This window comes from Galeopterus variegatus, unplaced genomic scaffold, assembly GCF_000696425.1.
Source record: "Galeopterus variegatus unplaced genomic scaffold, G_variegatus-3.0.2 Scaffold5708, whole genome shotgun sequence".
NCBI lineage: Eukaryota > Metazoa > Chordata > Mammalia > Dermoptera > Cynocephalidae > Galeopterus > Galeopterus variegatus.
In genome coordinates, this window is record NW_007731819.1 from 121749 (window position 1) to 148391 (window position 26643).

General features: G+C 52.6%; 1 protein-coding gene across 1 annotated transcript; it reads right to left on the reverse strand.

Moving 5' to 3' along the window:
- Positions 1 to 8504: 8504 nt before the first annotated feature.
- LOC103605299 (whirlin-like) lies at positions 8505 to 16132 on the reverse strand. Its single transcript, XM_008589877.1, has 6 exons — positions 16127 to 16132; positions 14165 to 14236; positions 12365 to 12902; positions 10222 to 10403; positions 9610 to 9732; positions 8505 to 9321 (listed from the first exon to the last, which is right to left on the reverse strand). Exons 1-6 carry the CDS (start codon positions 16130 to 16132, stop codon positions 9139 to 9141), a joined length of 1104 nt encoding a protein of 367 aa, XP_008588099.1. The 3' UTR covers positions 8505 to 9138.
- Between the last annotated feature and the right edge of the window lie 10511 nt (positions 16133 to 26643).

The following is a 26643-nucleotide window of genomic DNA, read 5'->3' on the forward strand; positions in this document are numbered from 1 at the left end:
AAAAAATCCACAGGGAGTCTGGGGAGAGAGGAGACAGGTGAGGACTTCAAGAGTGGCCCAAGAAGAATGGTGGAAGCCTGGCTTGAGAAATGGAGACCCAAGTTCCAGCCTGAGTGACCTGGGACAAGGGCCTTCCCTTCTCTGAGCTTTGGAACCTGGAGGCTTAATGGGATTATCTGTGAGGTTATCAGAGATTATCTTCTAACACTACATCTCCTGGATTCTTTATTCCATTTCCCACACAGGCAGAAATGCCTGGCTGATGGGAGGCTGCAGGGTGCAGGAGTTAATGCACATGGGCTTTGTGGGCCAATAGAGAACTCCAGGTTCTCCCCTGGAAGCTGTGTACCCTGGGCACATCCCTTCTGAATGTCTCCCCAGAGAAGGCTGGGAAGCATGGTTAGGCTCTTTGAGGCCCTTTGCAGCACTGACATTCTGTGACATGCCGTAATTCCAATACCTTCTCCTCCTCTTTTAAAACTCTGATACCATATGTTGTTTTCTGCACATATAGTCATTATGCAACATGTGGGACCACGTGAAAATCACAAAAAGGAAAGGAAGCAATCAGCCCCCAGCCTTAGCCACTCAACATTTCGGGGCATGGCATGTGTTGCCTGATTGAATCTTCAAAAATAGTTAGGCATTTAACAGACGCGAAAAGCCTCACAGACATTATACAACTTGTTCAAAGTCACACAGCACATTAGGAGCAGAGTTGGGTCTCCATCCACAAATAAAGCATTACCTTCCAGATGAATCCCTTACTTAGCATGGCTGAGTGGGGCTTCCTGGACACTGAGCTCTCCCTCACTCCCCAATCTGTGGTCCTTGGCTGCCATCCCAGGACCCCAAGGAGACTGACAGCTGGGCATCCCACTCTGGCCCTGATCTCCAGCCTCTCCCCCAGAATAGGCTCAGCTGGGAAATGCTGGCAAGGACCTGGGCCAGTGTGGGAGCAGCCCTGGGAGCAGGGGGTCTTGCTTGGCAGCAGATCTGGAGTTTGGTTGACACTTGGCAAGAAACACCAGAGCCAAGCTAGGACCGCAGGCTGAGATGTAGGGGGGCAGGGGTGGGGGGTGAGGATTTAAAAATGGGAGGCTCTGGGGGCAGGAAAGCCTGAGTCCAACTCTGGTAGATCAGACCTTAGATGTTTTATTTCGGAACCTCTCTGATCTCCTCATCTACAGACTGAGGATAATGCTTCCTTCGGGGTGTGTGTATAAATAACCGAGATGTAGGGGGGCAGGGGTGGGGGGTGAGGATTTAAAAATGGGAGGCTCTGGGGGCAGGAAGGCCTGAGTCCAACTCTGGTAGATCAGACCTTAGATGTTTTATTTCGGAACCTCTCTGATCTCCTCATCTACAGACTGAGGATAATGCTTCCCTCGGGGTGTGTGTATAAATAACCGGACGGATCAGCACACAAGAAGTTCTCAGAAAACAAGGGGCTGCTGATAGCCTCCTCCTGGGTCCCCTGGCCAACTGCAGTGCCTCTTCCCAGTCACCCACTCCAACTCACCCTCCCCAATCCTTTGGCCTGCTGGATAAATCTTAGGGCACCATTCTGCTCAGGCCTTTCCTCTGCTTAAAGACCAACCATGACTCCCAGTCACCTTCAGGTTAAAGACCTAGACATTCCAGCCTGGAATTCAGGCTCATACCAGCCTGTTCCCAAGTCAGAGGGCTACTGCCCTGCACAGCTCACACTGTAGACTCTGAGCCTCATCTCCTACAGTTTTCCTTCCGAAATCCCACATTTCAGGGGAGCTGTAGTAGGGCACAGGTCTCTGACCTGCCTCCATTGAGCTCCCTGAAATGCCTGGAACCCCCTACACCTGGCTGCCAGGCAGAAGCAAGACTGGCCTTCCATCCTCTGACATCCTTCACATGCAGCTCTTATTAAAAAAAGAAAGAAAGGAAGGAAGAAAGAAAAAGACCAGAAAAACCCCTGATTTGTGGCATTTACTGATTTCCATGGTGTAAACAAACACCCTCACTATGGCCAATTTCAAGCTACCAACACAATATCACTGAATAAAGCACTGGAAAGAGATGGCCACAATCAGCTCTCACGAGATGATGACAGCACACCCCTGCACATCCCAGAGTGAAGACTGGCTAACCCCAGTGAAGGGCCGTGTGACTTCAGTAGAGTGACTGAACCTCTCTGAACCTTAGCTTTCTCATCTGTAAAATGAAGACAATAGTAACACCCAGCTCAAAGACATCACGGAACTAAGTGATATAATCTAGATGATAAACAGCAAGGTATTGAGCACCTACTCTGTGTAGGGCTCTGGACTGGGCACTGGCAAGTGACAGTGGTGACGTAACATATAAGCTTCTGCCCTCCCAGACCTTACTCCTTGCAGTAAAACCCTTGGCACAGTGGCTAGAATATAGCACTCAATAAACATTAGCTCTCATTATCAATGGTATTATTGTTGTCCTTATTCTTTCCTTTCTCTGAGTCTCAGTTTTCTCATCTCCAAACTTAGAATGTGGACTGAGCAAAAGCTCACCTCACTTGAGCCTTAAAGTGACAGTAAAGTGGGCATTACCATCCCCACTTTACAGAGGGGAAAACTGAGGCTCTTACAACTGAAGCCGGCTCAGGATTTGAACCCAGGTCTTCTCACTCCCAGACTCCAGATCTTTCCCACCTTCCAGGACTAAACAAACAAAAAAACGACCTGGCATTCATCTGGTTATGTGGATGCTTTAAAAATATTCTTCCTTTCCCATTCTCATGATGGTAAGCTGAAATATCCATGTTGCACACCAGTGTCCAAAATACCCTCTCAGCAATGTGGGATTGTTTCCATTCTCTCTGGCAACCCCAACCCTGTCACTTTTGGTGGAGTCTGCAGGAGAGTGAAAGCTGATGAAATCCCCTCGCAAGAAACAACCCCAAACACATGTTTCAAATGCAAACTGTCTAAACTTTGGGAGGCAAAGGCCCCATGAGGGCACCTTCTCCCTCCTGCAGAACTAAGACTGCCCCTGAAAATAAACCCAAATAGAGTCCCCCAAAACACCATAGGTTCCATCCCCCTGTTGGTAAGTAAACCAGACTTAGCTCCTCCCGTCCCAACACACACAGATGTTTTGTTTCTTAACAAAACAGCCAAAAAATAAAACCCACCCACTCCAGAGGAGATGGCTGGAAAATTCTTTTGGGAAGTCTCTGTGTGCATCTGACCTCAGTCCTCCATGCTTCGGTTTCAGCCCATTTTTCTCCTTCTGTTCTAGAGGACAAGAACAATGTCTCTTTTCACTGCAGCCTGTCTCAGCTTCTCTTCTCGGATCCAAAATAGCCTGGGTTTGTTATCAGCAACTTTCCTTTCCAACTTTCTCACTCAGAAGCAGGTTTTTAAACGGAGGTAATGATCTGCTCCAACCTGTCATTTCTTTCAACAAAAGCCCAGGAAAGAAGCATTGGAAGAGTCTTGGCCAAGGTCACACAGCAAGTAGGCTCTGCCTCTGCCATGTCCGCCCCATTACCCCGGGGAGAAGCCAGCTCTGCGCCTCCCTGCTGTGCGCCCTTGGGCAAACCGGGCCCCCTCTCTGGGCCTCAGTCTCCTCATGTGTACCAAGAGGGGACTGTCCTTATATTTGCAGCCCGTTTCAGCTTCTACCACTGTCAAGGCTGCCCACCCCACGCTGGCTCATGCTCTCCCTCCCTCCCCCTGCCAAAAAGAGGAAAGGAAACTTGCGTTAGGCGTCCGGGGAGGGAGCGAGGCTAGGAGCCGGCAGGCTGCGCGGGTTGTTGCCGGGTGAGCAAACCTCACACAAATCCCAGGACAGAAAAGCCCCACCTCCCCAGTAACCGGAGCAACCCGGGCCACGCCTCCTGCAGCCCAAACACAGCCCGAGGACCCGCCAAGGACCACCCTCGTTGCCGGGTGAGCAAACCTCACACAAATCCCAGGACAGAAAAGCCCCACCTCCCCAGTAACCAGAGCAACCCGGGCCACGCCTCCTCCAGCCCAAACACAGCCCGAGGACCCGCCAAGGACCACCCTCGGCCTCCCCCGGCACCCCTCCCAACCCTGCCACCAGCCCCAGCTGGACAGAGAAAAAGCCAACGCCCCCATTGCGTGGAGGTGGAGACTGAGGCCGGAGGGTGGAGATTGCGAAACCCCGCGGCCGGAGGGGTTTGGACTGGGTCCCTGATCGCCCGTCCGGGGCTGCCTCCCATTCCCGGAGCGGCGATCTGTCTCCTTCCCCTGCGTTTGGGGTTTCCACGTGGGAGAGACCGAAAGCAGCGCTGCCCTTGTGGAGCACAGCCTACCGGCGCTGTCCACTCTCCCTCCCCATTCTCCCGACCGAGAAACTGAGACCCAGTGAGGGGCCGGCACCCGAACGGACCCACCGCGAGCCCCTCCCGCCTCTTACCTGCCGGCGGCCGCCGCGCGCGGGTGGTTTCCTGGAGTTGAGCGGCAAACAAAGGCCTCCAATCCCGGGGCGGGGCGGGGCCGCGGCCTCTTTGCATAATCTCCGAGGAGGTGGCCAATGGAGGCGGGGCCTCGGGAAGCTCCACCAATCGCGGAGAGGCTGTCGCCTGAGACCCGCCCCCAGGGAGTCGGAAGCTGGGGAGCCGGGCCTGCGCTCCAGGATTGAAAATCTCAAATACGGGATCTCCTGGGATCACCCTGCTGGAATCTTCCCGACCGCAGACAGGGAGACTGAGGCCAGGAGGGTCAGACATTTGTGCACGGTCGCTCAGAGTCACAGTGAGGAAGAAATCACAAACTTTTATGCCTGAAACATACTGCTTACTACGACTACTAATTTTTTCTTGAGCACTAATTGTATGTTCCCTATTGTAACATCAGGCACTGTTGTATGTTCCCACAATGCTCAGTCCTCTCTTATGAGCATAATGTTAACCTAATATGAGGTGGGTAGGTATATTATCAGTAACCCCAAGTATTTTCTACTCCCAACTCCCATTAGACAAGCACGCAAACCCAGGCCGTGAGACCGGCAGGAACTTGCTCAAGGGCGCGCAGTAAGTACAGGACAGGAGTAATCCATTGTCCACCAAACGCTCACCTTGAAGAATGGCGGTGCACCGTGTCAAACTGACCCAGGCTCTTGCCCCAGTTCTGCCATTTGCTACCACTGAACTTAAGGCAAGTAGGATTTATTACCCCCACCTTATGGGGTTGCTAAGGGGACTAAGTAAACATAGCACCAGGCCAATAAGAAAGAAATCAATAACATTAATTTAAAAAGTACCTTGACCAACCCTATTACGCAGGGGGGTTAATAGGCCTCAGGGCAGGAAGTGACTCATTCAGCTGCATTGCAGCCCAGTTCTTCCTCCGGACAGAGAACTCTTCCCCGTTCCTCAGGTTGCCAGTTACTTCCTATACATGTCTTGTAGTAATCATGCAGCAGCCTCTATTCATGAAGGGCCTACTCTGTGCCAGGGGCAAACATTTTAGCTAATCCTTACAATAACCTACAAGTTAGGTTAATATTATACTTCCCATTTAAAGATGAGCAAACTGAGGTTCAGAGGTGTTAAATGACTCTCCCAAGGTCACACAGCCAGGGCATGGTGAAGGTAGAATTTGAGCCCCCAAGTCTGACTCTGCAGTGTGGACTCTCTGAGCTTTGCCTTATACTCTGTTCTTGTATACCCCTCTCATCCCACTTCTTCCCAGGCAGAGAGGATTCCAGGTGATTTGCAGGCCAACTCAGCACTTGTCTGGGCAGGATTACACTCCCAGGAGCCAAAAACTCTCCCTCTTCCTGCCCTCTCCTACATCGAACTTCTGGCCCTGGAGAAGGGCCCAAGGCATGTATTCACACTGTCATGGAAGTGAACCATGTCCCTGGAGTTGAGCAGCATGGCAGTCCCGTCTGAAAGACTCTTGAAAAGAAAGGGAAACTGAGGCTTGGTGAGGTACATACCTGCCCAGAACCTGCTTAGGGTAATCCAGTAGGGAGGAGCAGACCCTGAGACTCTGCAGCCATTCTCCCTACCCCCACCACACTATGGCATCATGAATAAAGATGTCAGGCCCACAGGTACATGTGGCCAGGGTAGACCTCTGACATCTGCCCCCCAGCCCCACCCCAGTACTCAAAGTTGCCTTAGCCCACCATACTGGGCCCTTTCAAAAGCCACCAGGACAGGTGTTTGTCCTGGGGCTTCAGGCTATGGAAAGGGCAGGCCTAAGCCTCAAGCAGCTGTGGTCCAAACTTGTACTCCCTAGCTGTGTGACTTTGAGCAAGCAACTTGTCCTTTCTAAGCCCATTTGCAAAATAATTTATTTTAGGTTTAAAATTCCACATGTAGGGGTACCCTCTCACCCCATGGGCTTCAGCTCAGAGTCAGGCCCAGGAATTCCAGAAGCAACAGTTCTAGAAACTCATTCTTGCCCTACACTTTTCAGGGTGCAAACATGGAGCCCTGGGTAGCAGCTGTTGGGCCCTCTGTCCCCTGGGGACTTTACAGAGTGGGGAGATGGCTGGTTCAAGGCAAGGGCAGTCACAACCTGCCCTGGAGTTCACAGAGCAGGTCAATGACTGGCCTAAAATTCACATAGCAAGCCAGTGATGGCCAGAAGCTTTCCGTTCAGAACAGACACTTGAGAACTTGTGTGTGGGGAGATGGCTGGTTCAAGGCAAGGGCAGTCACAACCTGCCCTGGAGTTCACAGAGCAGATCAATGACTGGCCTAAAATTCACATAGCAAGCCAGTGATGGCCAGAAGCTTTCCGTTCAGAACAGACACTTGAGAACTTGTGCCTGGAAAAGGTGTGGCATTCTGCCATCATCCTCATCATGCAGTCCTCTCCCAGGGCCAACCCTGAGCCTGCGGCTCTGGCCCCAGGGAGCATCCCTACCTCCATTAGAGGGAAGTCCCCACTGCATTAGTTTCCTCTGCTACTGTGACTACCACACGCCTAGGGGCTTAGAACACCACAAATTTCTACTTTTACAGAGAGAGGACAGCAGTCCTAAATCAGTCTCACGGGACTGAAGTCAAGTGTCAACAGGGCAGGTTCCTTCTGGAGGCTCTGAGGGGAGAACCCACTTCCTCGGCCTTTCCAGCTTCTAGAGGCCGCCTGCATTCCTTGGCTCATGGCTCCTTCCTCCACCCTCAAAGCACATTGCTTCAGCCTCTGCTTCCATATGACAGCACCCCTCTTCCTCTGCTGTGTCAAATCTTCCTCTGCCTTCCTCTTATAAGGACCCTGTGATACACTGGGCCCACCCCATCTCAAGACTTAACTTAATTGCATCTGCAAAGTCCCTTTTACCACATAAGGTAACAGTCACAAGTTCCAGGAATTAGAATCCAGATATTTTGGGGGCCATCATTTAGCCTACCAAAGCCATTTTACAGATGGGGAACTTGAGACTCAGAGTACTGAAATCACTTGCCTGAGACCACACAAGATTTGAATTGGAGTCTGATGCCAAGAGATCTGAGCCCTCCTGCAGCCAGGTGGGGACATTCCCTGCAGAGGTAACAGAACCCTGTGCATGTAGGGATATGGGGTGGGGGGTGGGGGGAGCCTTAGGAATACCAGCTGCCTTGGGGGAATCCATGGCTCTGGCCTCAGGTGGTCTGCCCAGCAGGAAAGAGAACAGGGACAGCTAAGAGCAGGATCTGGCACAAGACCATGGAACCAACTGCCCCCTAACCCACCTCTGGCAGACTCTGAACACAGGGCTGAGCAGAGCAGGACTTAAACTCTTCTTCCACCAGACAAATCTTAGGGGCAGAAGGAAATGGGCATTGGGGCTGGCACTGAGGCCATATCACAGACCAATTTTTGACACTGTCCCCTCCTTTCCCTCCCTATGTGTTTTGCTTCTAACACCCACTGCCCTTGGCAACGGGAACGGCTAGGACTGCACAGGAAGAGTGGGAAGTGATTGGGAATTTACTGCCTCTTCCCCAGGCCTTGTCCCAAGATTGACAGGCATGAAAGCCTAGCCCCAGGCCTTCAGTGGAGACAACTCTGCCCCACCTTCCACTCCAGGGTCCCCCTTGGGATCAGGCTGACGCAGTCCTCCCTGGACTTTGCCTCAACACCCTTGCTTGGCTTCCTCCCCTTCCCTGTCCTGCTGCCCACTCCCTTTCTCGTCTCCCCTGAACCCTTCCTTCATGAATCACCAGCATACAAATCCTCCTCTCAGAGTCAGTTCTGGAAGCTGATCTGAGACAGGCCCATGTCTGTGTTTTAGAAATATTCACGCACACTGTGCATTCCGCCTCATGACATACCCCTGTGTTTTAATCTAAAAGCATTATCTCTAAATACTTGAGTTTCACCCTCAAACCTTCAAGTAAGGTGTGCCAGGCTGCGGGTGTGGCTCGAGCGCCCCCGCATACCCCAGCACGTATCCCAAATTGAGCCATGGGGGCAGGTGAGAGGGTGGTGGTGAGTGATGCTCTCTCCTACCCACCCCGCTCCACATGGAGCAGTCAAACCCCAGCCACACAGGCAGACCACACAGCATGCCACCCCTAATCTTGTTCAGATTTCTTTATTGAAAAATTAAAGTCATAAGCTCTGTATATAAATACACTGACGTTGCTGGTCACCTGCAAGGCCTCTGGGGCTGGGGACACGGTGGAAAGCTGGGAGGGAAATAAATAATAAATACCACGGGGAATAAGGAATCAGGAGGATTGGGGTGTGAAGGGGGGTTGTTTGATGCTTATTTGTGGCACTAAAGGTCCTGCAAGATGCCCCCGGGTGGGGGGCCGTGTCCATGAATCCTCATGTGACTTTGCTCCAGGCAAAGGCTCCGACATCTGAGGACGGGCTGGGTCCTAGCTGGCTAGGGGGCAGCAGGTCCCCCACCCAACCTGGAGAAACAAGTGCTTCGCCCTTCCACTTCCTTTCTTCCCTCCCCACAGCCCCACTTGTAGAGCACCTACTGTGTACTCGGCATGCACCAGCTCCTGGCCTGACCTTCTATTTGCCTTGCCCGGCTCTCTTTTCCCAGTTCTGGTCCAGGGGACCAGGATGGATAAGGGGATATCTTCCGGTTACCCTAGCTATGCAGCCCCAACCCCTCAAGGAGACTAATCGTGCCAGGAGAGGGGAGGGACTGGGACCAGAGGCTGGGCAGCGGTGGGAGACCCTCAGGCCTTGACTCCTAGAGCATCACATTGAACTCAGTGACCAGAAAGTCAATGTAGTCACGATCCTTGGTCTTGAAGGCCTCGGCGATGATGCGGGCAGCCTCCCGATGCTCCTTGCCCCGAAGCGTCAGCCCATTCACTTCCAGGATCACGTGGCCCACCTTGAGCTGCCCACAGTTGTGGGCCGAGCCGCCTCGCTGCAGGGGTGAGACATAGGGTGGGGGTCACATGGGGCATCTGAGCATTGGGTGGGCCTGGCTTTGACCATCCACTGGGTCAGGCCTGACACTGCCAACCAGGAAGCCACAGTCTGGGTATCTACTGCCCTGATTAGGAAAACCGAGGCTCAGCAGAGCAAAGGTGATATGAGCCTGGGTCTGCCCTTGGGTGCTGTGTCATCTCTGGGGTGGCAAAACCCTGGGGATGCTGAGAAAGGGGCCTTCAGGGGTAGGGAGAGATTGTCAAACAGGACCTTCGGGACATACCTGAATTGTGACAATCCTAGGCAGGGGCTGGCGGGTATTGGCACCACCTTCGATGGCGATGCCCAGGGTGGCCGCACTTTTCTTCACACGGACGAGGGTGGACGTGGGCTCCAGGAGTCCAGGCTGTGGGTGTGAGGAAGGAGACTACTGAGGCCTTCTCCGTGGACAGGCCTGGACAGGGGGCTGGGCCATGACATGTCCCTGGGCCAACAGCGCTCAGACTCCAGCCCCAAGCTGGGAGCTTTGCCAGGCATGAAGCTAAGCAATTTAATCCCTACAAAAATCCCCCCTGAAGCTCAGGAGGTTAAGGGAAATGCCCAGGCTGCCTGGTGTTGGCATCAGGACTTGAATCCAGGTCTGACTCCAAGGACTGAGTCAGCCACTGAGCCACATCAGAACTGAGGGGACCTCAAAGATTCTGAAGCTAAACCGTTAGCTCTCAGCTACCTGGTATCAGTGGTGAAGGCAGGGCTTAACTGGAGCATCCAGATCCTTCTGGATACCCAAATCCCTGCAGTGATGGGGGGCTCACTCCCTCTGATGGTGGTCACTTGCCAAGCTGAATCCTGGTCCCTGGATTCAGCCCTCTGCACCCCCCTCCTCCTTGCTCACCGGTTTGTTGGTCCCCTCTGTGGGCCTCTCATTCCGAGGCAGCTCCTTGCTATTCCTGCTCTTGGTGGACGCTGTCTGTCTGCCTCGGCCTGGGGCGCTGGCCTCTGCCTCACCGGCGTCCACACCACTGTCCTCACTTAGAGTCTGCCCGCTGTCTGAGAGCTGGGAGAGCGTGGAGGCTGCTGAGAGGGGGGCAGGAAGAAAGCGGCAGTTTATACAGCTGAGGTCAGGGAAGGCTTCCCAGAGGCGGTGATGGAGCTGGAGGCTGGAAGGCTGGGGGATTTCCCCAGGCAAAGATGGAGGGAGGGAGGAAGGGATCGTGGGGCTGGAGGGTAGGGAGAATCCCTCCCATCCTCTCCACCTACTGAAGACCTGCCCTTCCAACCAGACCTGGCACAAAGGCCATCACTTCCAGGACATCTACCTTGACCTCCCAGTTCCCAGCCACAGGCATAATGACTAAAACAGAGGTCAAGAAGCAAACCCAGACCACAGATGTGGGTTTGTTTTGTTTTAAACTTAATGCTATCAATTTTTAATGAGGGACTGACACATTCAAATTAAGAGATTTTACATAATAATTAAATTTCTAGATTCCCAAGAAAAAAATAAGGGAAGGTCTGCCGCACCTGGCCTGTACCTCTGCATAATCCCAACTGCCCTGAGCTGAGTTTTGGGCACATGCCCTCTAAGTCACTGGTCACCAAGCTGCTTCACTATGTGTGGAATGGCCAGACCCCTGAGTCTGAGACCCTGGGTTAAGAACATGCACTCTGGAGGCTGGCAGGCCAGGTTGGAATCCCCACTGACCTCTGCAAGCCTGGGCAAGTAACACAGCCGTCCTGAGCCTCCTGTGTTCTCCTGTTAACACAGGAGCAATGATGCCTAGCTAATGGGTTTATCATAAAGACTAACAGACACAATGTACAGAGTGAAGCAGTCAAGAGAACAGACTTGTGCTAGATTGCCTAGCTCCACAATTACTTCCTGTGCCTCAGTTTCTTTATCTGTAAAATGGGGATAATAATAGTGCCAGCATCATAGGGCTGTTGGGAGGATAAAATGAGTTCATAATATAGGCAAGGCCCCTAGAACAGCGTCTGGCACATAGAAAGTGATTGTTGTTCATACAGCGGTTAGCTCTTGCTGTCACAAGTGCATGCAGCTCTGTGCCAGGTCTAGTAGCAGCGCATCAATCTGCAACAGCTCTGGTTTCTTTCCCCCCATCCTGCTTGCTCTCCCTGAGCTGCCTCCCCTCACTGAGCCACTGATGCAGGGACCTTGCATCCTGCATCCCAGTCTGTGAACTGCCTGGCACACAGCAGGCACTCAGGTAATGTCCCCATCCCCTGACTCAGCCTACTGCCTTCCCTGGCCACAGTGGGCCCCACATATCACTGTAGCCACAAGATGGCAGCAGAACCCAACAAAAGGTATCCAAACTCGCTCCATCTGGAGCTCCAGAGCTTTTTGGGCAGGGAAAGCTGGCTCTACCCTTCCGTCTACCTTCTCGCTGGACTTCCCCTGGAAAATCAGGGGCCATGGCCTCAGGCTGGCCTCCCAGGTATCTGAAAGATTCTTCCCGCACTCTGACCCGGCAGCCCCACATCAGGAGACATGCCAGGACTCCAGAGGCTGCAACTTCAATGCCCACCTGCTCCTCAGCATCTACTCTGTGCCAGGTGCTGGGCACAGGGATGACAGAAGCCATCCTTGCCCTCAGCCAGCTCAGTCATATTGGGAGACTAGAAGGTGAATGCAGGGTGGCCAGGGCTGGGGTGGCTATAGGAGGCAACCCAACCCTCACAGCAATCTGGCAGGGTGGTCCCTGCTATATCCACATTGTGACGGAGAAAGTGAGGCTGAGACAGGCAGAATAGCTGTCCAGAAATGTGCCCAGTTAATAGCAGAGCGGGGATTCAAACTTGGCTCTCTGACTCTAAAGCCACCTTCATACTGGACTCGGTGCTGTTCCCCTGGTCACTCACCCCGAGCCAGGGAACGTCTGGGCTAGGCCCCTCGGCGAGCACCTAGCCTTACCCTTTGCTGTGTAGAGGGGTAGGTCAGAGAGGACAGGGACCTTCCAGAATCACAGAGCCTGGGCACCTGGGCCCAGCCCCAGCCCAGGGTCCGCGGTACTCACTGCGCGTCTGGGGCAGCGCCCTCACTTCGTTCACATCTGGCTCGCTGTCGGGGCGGTGCACCTCCACCATGACAAAGTGCTGGTTTGTGCCTGTCTGCTCTGGATGGCCAGAGGACAAGGGGGGCAGAAGGCAGCCCCCAGCCACCGGGGCCTCTGCAGGGGGGCTTTTCAGGTGTGGGGGTGACTGGACCCGAGGGAAGGGGCCAATGGGGTGCTGGTTGACTAAGGCTAGATGGGTGTCCAGTGGCCTCTTGGAGCCAGGTTTGGCAGGGGAGACAGAGGCGTAGATGGGGGAGGGGGGCGAGTCCTGTGTGGAGGAAGTCCCTGGAGTGGGTGCGGCGCCCATCGGCGGGCTGCAGTTCCGTGGAGCCGAGAAGACGATGCCTGAGTGGGAAGACGCAGAGGAAGGTGGCTGGAGGTCCTCTCTCCCTGGCTTCCTTGGCTGGCCGAGTGGGCAGTCGTGGCCTTGGGCCAGAGGTGGCGGTGGAGGCGGTGGCTGGAAGCTACGCAGCCCCTCAGAGGTGGATTTGACATCATCCTGCCAAAAGACCCAACAGGAGTAGAAGGAGTCAGAGCCCATGGTGCTGGAAGGGGGGAGGCCCGTGCAGCCGAGCAGCGCCAGGCCCCGGCTGGTATTCTGTCCCTGCTCTGTCAGCTCTTGGCCATGCTGCTCTGAATAATGCAACACCCGAGTGGAAAACTTCTCCCCAGCATCTCAGCAGCTGATAAGTATCGGGATCTTGGCGGGCGTCTCGGGACGGCATCATTACCTTTGGGAATTGTTCTCAGCGTCAGCCAGGGAACAAGACTTAATTAGAGGCAGGGTGAAGAGAATGGAAACATAAAAAAGGCATTTTTTTGGCTTTTCTTTTTAAGGGATTATCTTGGCGACTAGAGATGGGAGGTGTGATAGGACTAGAGGGAGAGGGAATGGACAGAAGGAGATACATGGGGGCTGGGTTGCTGTGTGGCCCTGGGCAAGGCACAGCACCTCTCTGAGCATGCCTCTGGGCCATGGAGAAAAGTACACCTACCCAGCAGAGCTGACATGAGGTACTGCACATGGGACGTGTTAGCAGGGGGCCTGCGACACAGCAAGTGCATGGAGAGCGGTGGCTGTGAGCACTATGGGGACTATTCCCCTCTGTCTAGACCAACACCCAACACTTGCATAGCTCTGACAGCATTACGGGCACTGTTCTAAATGCTTTACTTAAATTCATTGATTTACCCCTTGCCACAAACGTATGGGGTAGCTATTATCATCCCCATTTTACAGATGGGAAAACTGAGGCACAGAGAGTCTAAGAAACCTGCCCAAAGTCTCACGGTCAGTGGCGGAAGTGGGGTTTGAACCCAGGCAGCCTGGCTTCAGAGTCTAGCCCATTCAAAAGCTTTTTGGATCAGAATCACAGGAGTATGATGTCACATTTAGCTTCCATTTCTGGCCCAAGAAATGAAGAGTCATATGGTCTCTTGAAAGAGGGCTCTCCACACGCTCCAGGTGTCAGTACTTGCTATTACAATGTTCAGATCACATAACATATCAGAACTGAGCACCAACTCGCCCAACAGGCCATGGCTAGTCAGCCTTGCCTAAAACCACCAGGAGCTAGCCATCCTGGCCTCTGCTAGAGATAGCAGAGTGGTGCACTGTGTGCAGACGTGTAGCTGAGTCAAAGAGCTCACAGCAGGGACCTCTGTCTTCTCCCTGTGGCTGTCACCAAGAGGAGTGAGTACCCAGCGCCTTAGCAGACCAGGAAGGGCAGAACACAAGTAAAGAGCCAGCCAGGGCCTTACCACGGACACATCTGGGAGGGTGTTGACGTTGCCCTGGACAGCCTCACCAGTTTCTTCCAGGTCCAGAGTTTTCTAGAATGAACAAGAAAGCAAGGTGAGCAGCAGAAGCCAAGAGGGGAAAACCAGTTTGTTTTTCAGGACACCAAAATGCAGGAGGCCTGATGACATCTTCATGTGTTTCATGTGACTTCTGACATACCAACTCTGTCAGAATTTACTTTGCCCATTAAAATTATGCTGTTTTCTTACTGGTCACTTTGAAGTTAATTTTTCTTTGGGACTTCCTATTTTCAGGCCTCCCCCTAACTACCTGGAGATACTGGGGGAAGTGATCTCTGGCTGAGACTGGGAATTCCTGGATTCAGCCCCAAGTGCCCAACATACTCAAGCCTCCAAAACCCAAGGCCCCCCTCCACTGCTCGTGGACAGATCCCAGGAAGGTATGAGAATGGCAAGCTGCAAGTGAGGAGTGGATGGGGAAAGGCTCTCTCTTTTTTAATTTTAATGATGTTAATCCTGAGGGAGTGGTTTAAGGTTTAAGTGGGCCTAATTTTGCAAAAATGTCCATTTCTTCCTTCCTTCCCCAATGCATGGGAAGAAGCCCAGTGCTTCATTCAGTGACACTGAGCTGCCAAAGGCTATTTCTGGGCCATCTCTGGGTGGCTGAACAGAGCTCCTCTCTGAGCTGGGCCCTCCTGAGAGCTAAGGGGAGCATTTCTCTCCAGCCCACAGAGCCCAGGATGGCAATGAATGTCTGCCACCATGATGGTTAATTTTATGTGTCAACTTGACTGGCCTAAGGGACGCCCAGATAGCTGGTAAAACATTATTTCTGGGTATGTCTGTGAGGGTGTTTCTAGAGGACATTAGCATTTGAATTGGCAGACTGAGTAAAGGTTACCCTCTCCAACGTGGGTTGGCATCATCCAATCTGTTAAGGACCTGAGCAGAACAAAAAAGCAGAAGAAGGAGAATGTGCTTCTCTTCTGAAGCTGGGACATCCATCTTCTCCTGCCCTCAGACATCAGTGCTCCTGGTTCTCGGGCCTTTGGACTTGGACTGGAACTAAACCACCCGCTTTCCTGGGCCTCCAGCTTGCAGACGGCAGATTGTGGGACTTCTCAGCCTCCATAACTGTGTGAGCCAATCCCTCACTATATATACATACATATCCTATTGGTTCTCTTTCTCTGGAGGACTGTGACTAATACAGCCAACACCTGGTTCAAGTCTCAAGTGCAGCAATGAATACTAAGCAGTCTCTGAAGCTCCAGACTGACAAGGGGCTGGGGACACAGAGGTGGTGAGACACTGCCCCTCCCTCCAGGATCTTAGAGACAGTGGGGTTGTCTGACAAGCAAACAAGCACAAGCAGACTGTGCAGAGAACATCGGGTGGACAAACATACTCCAGACTGACAAGGGGCTGGGGACACAGAGGTGGTGAGACACTGCCCCTCCCTCCAGGAGCTTAGAGACAGTGGGGTTGTCTGACAAGCAAACAAGCACAAGCAGACTGTGCAGAGAACATCGGGTGGACAAACATAGGCATATAATGCAGCTGGGTGAGGGGGTTATCAAGGAAGCCTTCCTGGAGGGGACATGGCTCAAAGCTGAGTCTCATGGGTGAGGAGGGCAAAGAAGGGAACAATGGGTTCTTCAGAGGGAAGGGTGTCCACAAAGCCGGAAGGAGACAGAACGTTTGAGAATCTTCGAGCAGGTCCATGTGAGTCAAGCGTGGAGCTGCTTGGACTTGAGCCTGAGGGCAGTGGGTTGCTATGGAGACGTGATCAACTTTGCCTTCTATGAAGATCCCCCTTGCTTGCATCCTCTCCAGCTGCACTGGAACACTGCATGCGTGTCAGGGCCTTCACACTGGCTGTTGCCTCGGCCTGGAACACTCTCCTCCCCAGCTATGCATGGGCTTGCTCTGTTTGCTCGCCTCCTTCAAGACCCTGCTCACCTCCATGAGGTCCAGTCAGACCACCCCACCTAAACTTGCAGCCCCCATCCCTCTGCCCTGCTCTATTTTTCTCCTTCTCACTGATCACTCTACTCTACCCAACAGCCAGGACGTGATCCTTGAAACATGAGTCAGGTCATGATAACCCCTTGGGAACTTTTCATCTTACTTGGAGGAAATTCCAACGTCCACATTCATTGTGCCTAGTAACTGGGCCTTTTCTTGCTTCTCCTCCAACATGATGGGATTTTTCCTACCTCAGGGCCTTTGCACTGGCTGCTCTCTCTTCCTGCACCATGCTCGCAGTTCATTCCCTCACTTTGTTAAGTTCTGACCTCAGCAAGGCCTTCCCAGACGAGCCCTGTCTAAAACAGCACCATCCCAGTTTATCCCGACCCCACTTTGTTTTCCTACATAACATTTATTGTGACCTGACATTACAGTAGACCCCCCATATCCATGGTTCCACTTTCTGCAGTTTCAGTTACCTGTGGTCAACCATGGCCCAAAAATATTACGTGGAAAATTCCAGAAATAAACCATTCATAAGTTTTCTATAGTTACACACCATTCTGAGTAGCACAATGGAATCTTGTGCCACCCTGCTCCGTCCTGCCCGTCCAGCTCATCTACACTGTCTACGCCACCTACCTGTCAGTCACTTAGTAGCTGCCTTGGTTATCAGATCCACCACTGTGGTGGCACAGTGCTTGCATTCAAGTCACCCTTACTTTACTTCATAATGGCCCCGAAGCACAAGAGTCGTGATGCTGGCAATTGGGATATGACAAAGAGAAGCTGTAAAGTGCTTTCTTTAAGTGAAAAAGTGAAAGTTCTCAACTTAATGAGAGAAAAAAATTGTATTTTTTTCTGAGGTTGCTAAGATCCATGAAAAGAACGAATTTTCTATCCATGAAATTGTGAAGACGGAAGAAGAAATTCATGCACAGTATGTACAAGGCATGGTACTCTCTAAAGTTTCAGGCATCCACTGGAGGTCCTGGAATGTATCCCCAGGGGAGAAGGGGGACCACTGTATGCTAGCTCCTTGCTTATTGTCAGTCTCTCCCCCTAGGACATAAACTCCGAGAGGGCAGGACTTGTGACGACCTGGTCCCTACTCTCTCTTCAGTGTTTGGAACGGTAGCTGCTTGATAAATATTAATGAATCCATGAGTGAACTATCCCCAGGGGAGAAGGGGGACCACTGTATGCTAGCTCCTTGCTTATTGTCAGTCTCTCCCACTAGGACATAAACTCCGAGAGGGCAGGACTTGTGACGACCTGGTCCCTACTCTCTCTTCAGTGTTTGGAACGGTGGCTGCTTGATAAATATTAATGAATCCATGAGTGAATCGATGGATGAATGAATCAATCGATCACTCAGCCATCATGGGGCAGAGGCTCAAGAAGGCAGGGAGTTGAGTGAGGTGGTACCACAGGTCATTGTGGGGAGCAGCAATGGTGGACTGAATGGGGGTGGATGCAGCAGATGGGGTATCAGGTGCCTCCAACTCCACACCCCTAAGGTAGAGACCACCAGTCCGGCCACACAGAGCCCCACCTCACGTGATCCCTGAAGCTTGAGCATCCCAGGGTGGGCAAAGGGCACATGATCATAAAGGCCAGTGACTGGAACCTATCAACCAGCAGGATGCTCGGCCATCATGGCGGAGAGCCTTGCAAACCCAGAGCTCTTCACCTGGTCCCATAACATCTCTGGCAAAGCCAGGCCGGGGCAACTGTCCCCATTTTCCAACAAAGTTGAGGCTTACACGCAAACCTCTGTCTCCTGGCCCATTTACCACACACCGCCTCCCAGGAAGATGCTGCTGACAGCCTCTGTGATGCAAGGACAGTGGGGATTCCTTGGGGAGGGGGTGTGATGGGGTTACTCTCCCACAAACAGTGACACTGGCTCTGCCTTCGCCACCTCTGTGGCTTCTTTGAGGTCACACCCAGTTCTGCCTCTTATAGCTGAGTGATGGTGGGCAAATTATTGAACCTCCCTGTGCCTCAGTATCCTCATCTACAGGATGGGGTAACAGCAGTACCTGCCTTATGCAGTTGAGGTGTTAATACCTGTAAAGCACTCGTTACAGGGAGGGTGGCTGTTACCTGCATCAGAAGCCCAGGAGGCCTCGTAAATCTGCCCCAGCAATCAAACAAACTAAACGAGCCCTGGCCCGTGTGAACAGCTCAGATGGAAAGGCAATGGCAGCCCTCCCATACAACCCCCTCCTCTAAAACCATAATTAGTCCAATGTTCCCTGAAAATAGTGCAGCTGGACAACATAGACCATTCAGGGTTAAGGTGAATGGAGAGGCAGGGCTGGTCACATGCAATTACTCCTTAAGACTCAACAGTCACGGCCCTGGCTTCAGCAGGAGGCATAGAGGGGGTCAGAGCCTCAGATGTGTCTGCAGCAAAGACGAGAAGAGCCTCTGTCACATTCAAATGTAGCCACTGCCCCCCGCCCCAGGAATTTAACCTGCAGGTGACCCTGGGGGAGTCCAGGGGGAGGCTCAGATGATGGTGTGTGGAGGGACCAAAAACATGGGATTTGTCCTGCTCTGGAACATTAGGAGCTGTGAGCAGCCATTCAGTTGCTCAGCAAGCATTTAGCAGGCAGCCATGACTGTGTGCCAGGTGCCATGCTGGGCATTTTACTTACACTATCTCGTTTGATTCTCAACCTTGTGCAGCAGGCACCACGTTTCTCCCTTGTCCCATCTGTCACAACTAAAGCTCAGAGAGAGAAGTGACTTGTCCGAGGTCACGCAGACATTCTATAGCAACTCAGTTTTCTAACCCAGGTCTGGACTAGCCCAAAGCCCAAGCTGCCTACCTCAACCCCAGAAGTGGACAGGGTCCTAACAGCTTCGGAACCAGAGGGCCCATGGGCAACCCTCTCTGAAACAAGAAAGGACACAGCCATGGCTGGCCCCTGGCCTCAGCCTCATTTGCTGCTATTAATGGCATCCTGGAGCTGAGACAGAAGGTGGGGATGGAGGGGCGGAGGGGAGACAAACATCCAGCCCTGTAAGGGAGGCCTGAAGTGGAGCAAACGGCAGGCAGACGGGCCGGAGCCCAGCCCTGCCAGACTCCATCTGCTGAATCCAGACGCTCAGGAGCCCCAAGTCCCCGAGCCATGTTCCTTGTGTATCCGAAATAGCTGCAGACAGCAGGCTACAAACCCAGAGGATGCGTCAGCAGAAATGCTCATGGCACAGGCTTCGAGAGGAGGCTCAAGGTCAGAGCTCACACACGAGCAGGGCCTGCATGTCCTGGCCACCCCCCACACCCTGACCACAGCTGCCTGGACCCCCTCCCCCTGCACCTGCCAAGGTCAAAGCCCCACTGAAGGCTTAGACCTGTTGGCTCAATTCATCCTGCCAAGCAGGATCCTTCACCCACTCTATAGCTGAGTGAGGATCAGAGAGGGAAGGCCATCTGCCCAAGGTCACACAGCAAGGACAGGGCAGGATGCTGATTGCTATTTAATGCGCTGACTCCATATCCCAGACAAAAAGCCTGCTTCCCACAGAGCCAGGACACCTTCAGGGCCTGCTGCCACTGTCCCCTATCTCCTTCCTCTGAGTCTGTGGCAGTTCAGAAAACTCCCTTCCTTTCAGAGAAGAGAACTTCTCACTGCCCGAGTTGGCCCTATCAGGGCATAGATATCACAGAAGTCTTGTTTGGGGGAATTGTCAGGGGACAAAATGAAAGGAAATGACAGGGGACAGTTCCCAGTGCTGACCTGTGCCTGGTGGAGTCGGGATTCTGGAAATGGAGGCAGTAAGGCCTCACTTGGATGCCGTCAAGGCTCAGGTGCTGCCTGGGCGCCCAGGGCCACCTCAGCGAAATGAGGCCCCTCCCTGCCCTCCCCAGCCCAATTCCGGGCTTTCTAGGTCTTCCTCCCCTCATTACACTGGGAAGGCGTTTACATAAAGGTGCTATTTTCAGCTCTTTGTTCTCCCTGCTTCTTTGCTCTGATGTCAGACCAACAGGCACCCCCACCCCACCCCAAAACGTACCAGAGGCCTGAGGCTGGGTTGCCCTTCCCCCATTCTATATATGGGGAAACTGATGCACCGAGTCACAAAAGCTTCTGGAAGGTCAAAGTGGGGGCTAGATTTCTGCCTGGAGGGACTGCTGATGGAAAGGGAGAGAGGGGCAGACGGAGAGAGAGAGATCAGAGAGGGGAGAGTGAGAAAAAGAGAAAAAAGAGGAGGGACGGGGCAGCAGAAAAGAGAATGGGGAAAGTAACGGAGAGAAACAGAGGAATCAAAGGGAAGAGGAAAGTAGGGGGTGGTGGCACAGCCAGGTCTGGATGGGGGACAGAAGCTTGTCACCCCACAAAAGGCGGGGAGGGACAGCGACAGGGGCTGGGGAGAGCCAGCAAGTCCTGGCTCTCCTGGGGGGCAGTGGGGCTGCCCAGGGTGAAGCGGGGAGGTGAGAGGGCCAGAAGACTCATGGGACCAGACCCTAGGCTGACAGCCATGCTGGTGGGGACAACAGACCGTGAGACCCCCAACTTCTCCAAGCACGGGGTGGGGGTGGAACTCTGAAGGCTGAAGGGGAAGGTCAGAGGAGTGGACGGGGAGAGAAATGACCCTGTGAGCAGCGACTGGGACCCACACTGGCTGGTGTGGCTGAAACTGAAAGAATAGCTCCAATGCCAGGCCAGCTCTTTGCTTCTTTACCAGCTTGTCCACTCCTGTTACCATACTTGACCACCAAATCACAAAAGTAGAAGGGTCTCTGGGAAGCTTCTGCACGAAGCCCTCCTGAGATGGGGCGGGAATTGCTGCCTCGTCAGGATAGGGCCTGCGCCCTGGTGAACAGACAGCACCTCCTGCTTGGCAGACACCAGCTCCTGCATCTCTCTCACAATGGTCTTAGGAGAAGGAGGTCAGTAGAAAGACAGTGTGACCCAGAATCTCCAGAAGGGCAGGGCTGGAAGAACTCTTAGGACCAGGCTGGAAAGCAGGGCTCCGGGGTGGGGGAGCGCAGGGACCTGAGACCTTGCTGGGAAGACATCACATCTTGTCACCATTAACCTCTAATCAAAATGCAGCATTCCTCCCTTTACAAACGGAGGCAACAAAGCCCCAGGAGAATCAGCCACTGTCACCCAAAGGAGTAACAGATCTTTCATATCACATCCCAGCTCTTGCAGAGGTTGCAAAATCCCAAATTCACTCATCAGGGCTTCGCAACTACAGTGGTTACTGACCCCACTGCTCGACTTTATTGGGCATGCTAATAAAGCAACATGTTTGACAATGTATTTACGTATTTTGAAAACACTTTCATTACATAGCTTTTTCCCTTTGTCATCCTCTGTCTTTCGTTTTTAAATGTTTAATACTGTTATTCTGAGCATACGCCCCAGGGCTTTGCCAGCTGCCAGAGGGGTCCACGGCACAGAAACAGTGAACAGCCAAGTCTTATGTCCACCCTTAGCCCAATTCCCTGTGTGACAGCTGGGAAAGGCAGCCCCAGGAGGAGAAGGGCCAGCCCACTTTCAAACAAGCTCTGGCCTCCAAGCACTTGGCTCTGTTTGGTGGAAACAACTTCTAGCACCCCCAGGTCCCCAAGTCTCTATAAACCACTGGAGATAAAGCAAAGCACTGGCTGGAACAGTCCTTATTTTAGATTCTGGTGAGGCAGAGCCGCAGCCACCCTGAGGGGCATGAAAGCCTCTGGAAGATTTATGGTTGTGGGGATGCAGGGGGCCTGTGCTGAGGCCTCCCTGAGATGGCATGAGGAGAAGACACACTCCAGCCTCACTATGCCCCCTTCTGGGCCCTGGGCAGCTTCTTGGGGTGGGGGATAAGGAGCCAGTCCACTTGACAATGTACCTGCAAACCTGGACAGCAGCAACCGCCCATCCAGGTCACCCCATCCACCTTGCCCCTCTGAACTCTCTCCACACACAAGGGAGGCATCTTAAAAGATCATGTCACTTCCTTTGTCCCATGATTTTAGGACTAAACTCAAGTCCAAGGTGCCTCCTGCTCCCGCCTCCCACCCCTCGCCCTGCTTCCCACCACTTCGACACGCTGGTGCATACCTGCTAGCCCAGCTCCTAAATGTGTTGTCTCACCTACTGCCTGGTTGATGCCAACAACTTCAGATCATAGCTCGAACACCTCTCCCCTAATACTGCACCCTCGCCCTGCTTCCCACCACTTCGACACGCTGGTGCATACCTGCTAGCCCAGCTCCTAAACGTGTTGTCTCACCTACTGCCTGGTTGATGCCAACAACTTCAGATCATAGCTCGAACACCTCTCCCCTAATACTGCGGACTGGTCAGCGCCCCATCATATGCTCCCACACCACCCGCCAGCCATTTTATCAGAGCATGAACTACGTAGATTATTCTGTTTGAGCCTGCCTCCTCCACCAGACTTGCTAAGCTCCAGGAGGGCAGGCTCAGAGCCTGGCACATAGGAGATGCTCAGCAAATGCTTGCCACACAAATGAAGGAGTAGTTGGATGAATGAGTGAATAAATGGGGTTCCTCTCCCCTCCTCCTTCTGGGGAAGGACTAGGCCCTCCGATCATTTGTTCCCTGGTTCTGAAAGAGCTGCCTTGACCATCAGGGGTTCCTGCAGCTGGTAGGGCCTGAGACAGGCCTGAGTCTCCTCAGCCCCTGATGAGGAGGGAGGAAGCCAATGGTGCAAAGTACTGACGGCCATGTCCAGAGGCCCTTTTCACCTTATTGTGGGGGGATGGGAGAAGGGAGAAGGATAGTAAGGACCACAGGGGCCTCACTCCCAGAATCCTTGGGCAGGCCTTGGGAGTCCCTTTCTGGGCACTTGATCAGCTTGGCATGCAAAACCTCTCAAATCCAGGTGGAAAAAGCCTGAGGTCAAGACCAGGGCTCGACCCAGGTGCCACTTCCTGACCTCAATGGTATCTATTCCATGGGTACAAGGCTGGCCTTGACCTCTACAATCCCCCTTCCTGTACAATCCTCTGAAGTGCCCTTTTCCAGCTTTTAGAATAATATTAGGATCAGCTCCCACATGCACCGGCATATCCACTCCTGATCTCACTGAATCTTCACAACAACCCACAGACAACCGGTCTTATCGGCCCACTGTACAGATACAGAAACTGACTTAAGTCACCTGCCCAAGGTAAAACGGTTACTAGCCCAGAGAAATGAACCTGGTTGGTGGGATTCCAAAGCCCGTGCATTTAAGCCCCTCTGCCGTGGGCCTGCTTGCCCTAGATGAAGAATTCAAGAGCTGCTGGGCAGGCCTTTCTTCTTCCATTGCTTTCCTGGCCAACATCTTTATGGGGGTGAAATAACACTATTTGGAGGCAGCAAAAAATGCTCAAGGCTGGCTCTGTATTAGACAAATGGAAAATAAACACAATTTGTCCACGGGAGAAGGCTGCATCTGATTTCCTTTGATTGACTGCGTCTCGTTTCAGGAGAAACTGCTGTAGAATGAGCCACGTTTAACCTGGGATCAATAACCGCACAGCATGATCCAGGGTAATTGGGCTACATGGAACTGGTTCCATTTGGGGCAAACATCTGGGGCATCTGGGTCACCAATATCCAGCCACCTGATGCCACCTTGCCCATCTGAATACCAGAGCAAAGGACATTTTCCTATGACGTGGGAAACAAATGTTTAGAAGATGATCCTGCAGTGGCTGGACACAGTGGTTTCATTTCAGTCTCTGCTCCACGTTTCTTGGGCTGGCACTGGGGACGCAGACAGGAGAAAGATGTGATCCCTGCCTGCACCCCACCAGCTCTCCCTGTTTACTAGAGAAGACAAACTCATGAGAGGTTAAAGCAATGTGACAGGCAATTTAGTGGAGATATGAAATGCGTGTGAGCTGCATGAGGGAAGAGATTTGGCCACGGGAAAGAAACGTTTTCAGTTACTGTCCACCAAGATTTTGGGGTTGTTACTTGGCATTACTGCAGCAAAAGCTTGCTAATGTGTGGCACTGATGCAGACCAGTACCTAGCACTTAGCTGTGAATACATATTATTACTTCCAGCTCTTTCTCTCTCTCTGGAGGAATGCTGCAGCCCTTGTGCAAATACACAGAGGAGTGGTGGTAACACAGAACTGCCACTCCTTGCTGTGCCTCTCCCAAATATTTTCCAGCATCTGCTAACACAGAGAAGGCTCTCAGAATTGGGGGAGCCTTAGGGGTCTGCCTTGTATGGATGGGGAGCCTGAGGTCAAGAGTAGGTGAGGGCCTTTCTTGAGGGTATACTGCATGGGAGGGACAGAGTAGAGTAAGGGTGTATAGCTCCAGACACCCAGGAGCCCAAGAGAGGGGCTGCCAGATGAAGGAGGGTTCTGCCCTGTGGCCTCATGTGCAGGCAGTGTGGGTGTACGGGGTCTCCAGTCTGAGGCCTGCTGTGTGTGTGGGGAGGGGGTCAAGGGAGGGGGGATGGGGTCCCAGGAGACACCAAGTAGCAGGAAGAGCTGGTGCCTGCAGAGACGATCATTACATCTCTTAGCAACTCAGGCTGTACAACCTCCCCAGGCCCTGCTTGGCCTGCAGGCCTCTGGGTCTGGCTGGTTCCTGGGAATGAACCAGTTCATCTTGGTACAAATGCATCCTTGTCTATTCTCATTAAATGGGGGGATCCTGTGAAAGTCAGACCATGTCAGTTCCCTGCTCTCACCTGGGAAGGGCTCCCATCTCATTCAGAGTCTGAGTCCCCAGCACACAGTCTGCCCCTGCCCTTCTCTGCACTCACTCTGCTCTGGCCTCACTGGCCTCCCAGTCTTTGCTCAGAGGCTCTTGGCACACTCCCACCTCGGGGCCTTTGCACGTGCTGCTCCTTCAGTTTGAAATGCTCTGCTCCCAGATGGAGGCACGGCTCTCCCTCACTTCCTTCAGGTCTTACCTCAAGGGTCACTTCCTAACCACACCCACCCCTTCTCCAGCCCCCTTCCCTGCTTTACTTTCTCCTTAGCACTTATCACTACTTAATATACTGTGTATTTCAGATATCTGTCTTGTTTATTGTCTGTCATCCTGCTCTTCTCTAAATTCTGTAGTGGAAAGGATGATTTCTTTATTGTTCGCCACTGCGTCCCCAGCACCCAGAACTGTATGCAGCACGTAGCAAGCACTCAATCAATATCTGCTAACAGAAAGGAACGAACAGAAGGAGGAAGGGAGGAGACAGACAGACGGATGGACAGACAGATAGATAGATGGCTATACGATGCTTAACAGGCAGCTGGTGAGAGCCTTTGGTAAAGAATCATAGCCAGACGACAGGAGTTAACACCATCTCAGAGGCAGGTAGCCTGCAACAGAAGGAGGAAGGGAGGAGACAGACAGACGGATGGACAGACAGATAGATAGATGGCTATATGATGCTTAACAGGCAGCTGGTGAGAGCCTTTGGTAAAGAATCATAGCCAGACGACAGGAGTTAACACCATCTCAGAGGCAGGTAGCCTGCGTTCAAATTCCGACTCCACGCTCACTAGCTGTGCAACCTTGAGCCAGTCACTTGTCTCTGAGCTTTGGTTTTCTGCTCTGTAAAATGAGGATCATAGCAGTACTCACCACTCCCAGCTACTGGGAGGGTCAAAGAAGATACGATTGGAAAGCATTATCCCAGTGCCATAGAGATCTCTCAACAAATTTTGGCTACTATTACTATTAATAAAGGCCCAAATTATTAATATGGGTCAGACTCTGTGCTGAGCACTAGAGACTAAATAGTGACTCCAGACATAGTTGCTGCCCTCAAACAGTTGGTGGTTAAGGGGGATGGGATAACTGGACAAACTTGTAGAGATTATTTGAATAAAATGAGACAAGAGCCACAACAAAAGGAAGTCTAGGGAGCTGGAGGAGCCAGGAGCTGAAAGTCACTTCCTTGGGAGGATCAGGGAAGCCTTCTCAGAAGAGGTGGCATCTGAGCTAAGGGCTGAAATGCACATAGAAGACAGGCCATGTCAAGTGGAAAAGAGAACATTCCAGACAGAGTGTATGGCACATGCAAAGGCCAGGAGGGCTCTCAACATCATGGCACAGAAATGATCATCCTCATTTTTACAGATCCCAAAATTGAGCTCAGAGAGGTGAAATCACTTCCTGAGGTCACACAGCAGGGAAGTGACAGAGGGGGGTTTGAATGGAGGGTATTGTCACTCCAGAGCCTGAGGAAATCTGATGAATTGGTGACCAGAAGGGACAGTAAGCACCAAGAAGAACCCCCGGTCCTCACCAGGGTTGGGTAGAGATGTAAGGGCGTGGCAGAAAGGGCCACAGCCCCCTACTTCTGCCCCTGGCTAAGGGACTCCCACAGTTCCCACAGTCCCCACCCAGAAAGGAGGTACCTCCATCAGGTCTATAAGCCACAGCAGCCGCTCCTGGGGAGGAAGGGTGAGCAAAAGGCAAAAAGAAAAATACATCAAATAAATATTAGGGAATGGGCTGGGCACAGCAACAACCCTCTTCCCCAAACACACACACACACACACACACACACACACAC

What these genes read in the sequence shown, in the direction of transcription:
- LOC103605299 (XM_008589877.1), bottom strand. An exon ending in GGCGCTGCCCCAGACGCGCA is followed by an intron (nt 10,404 to 12,364) that starts GTGAGTACCGCG and finishes CCCCCCTCTCAG; the next exon opens with CAGCCTCCACGCTCTCCCAG. An exon ending in CTAGGATTGTCACAATTCAG is followed by an intron (nt 9,322 to 9,609) that starts GTATGTCCCGAA and finishes TCACCCCTGCAG; the next exon opens with CGAGGCGGCTCGGCCCACAA.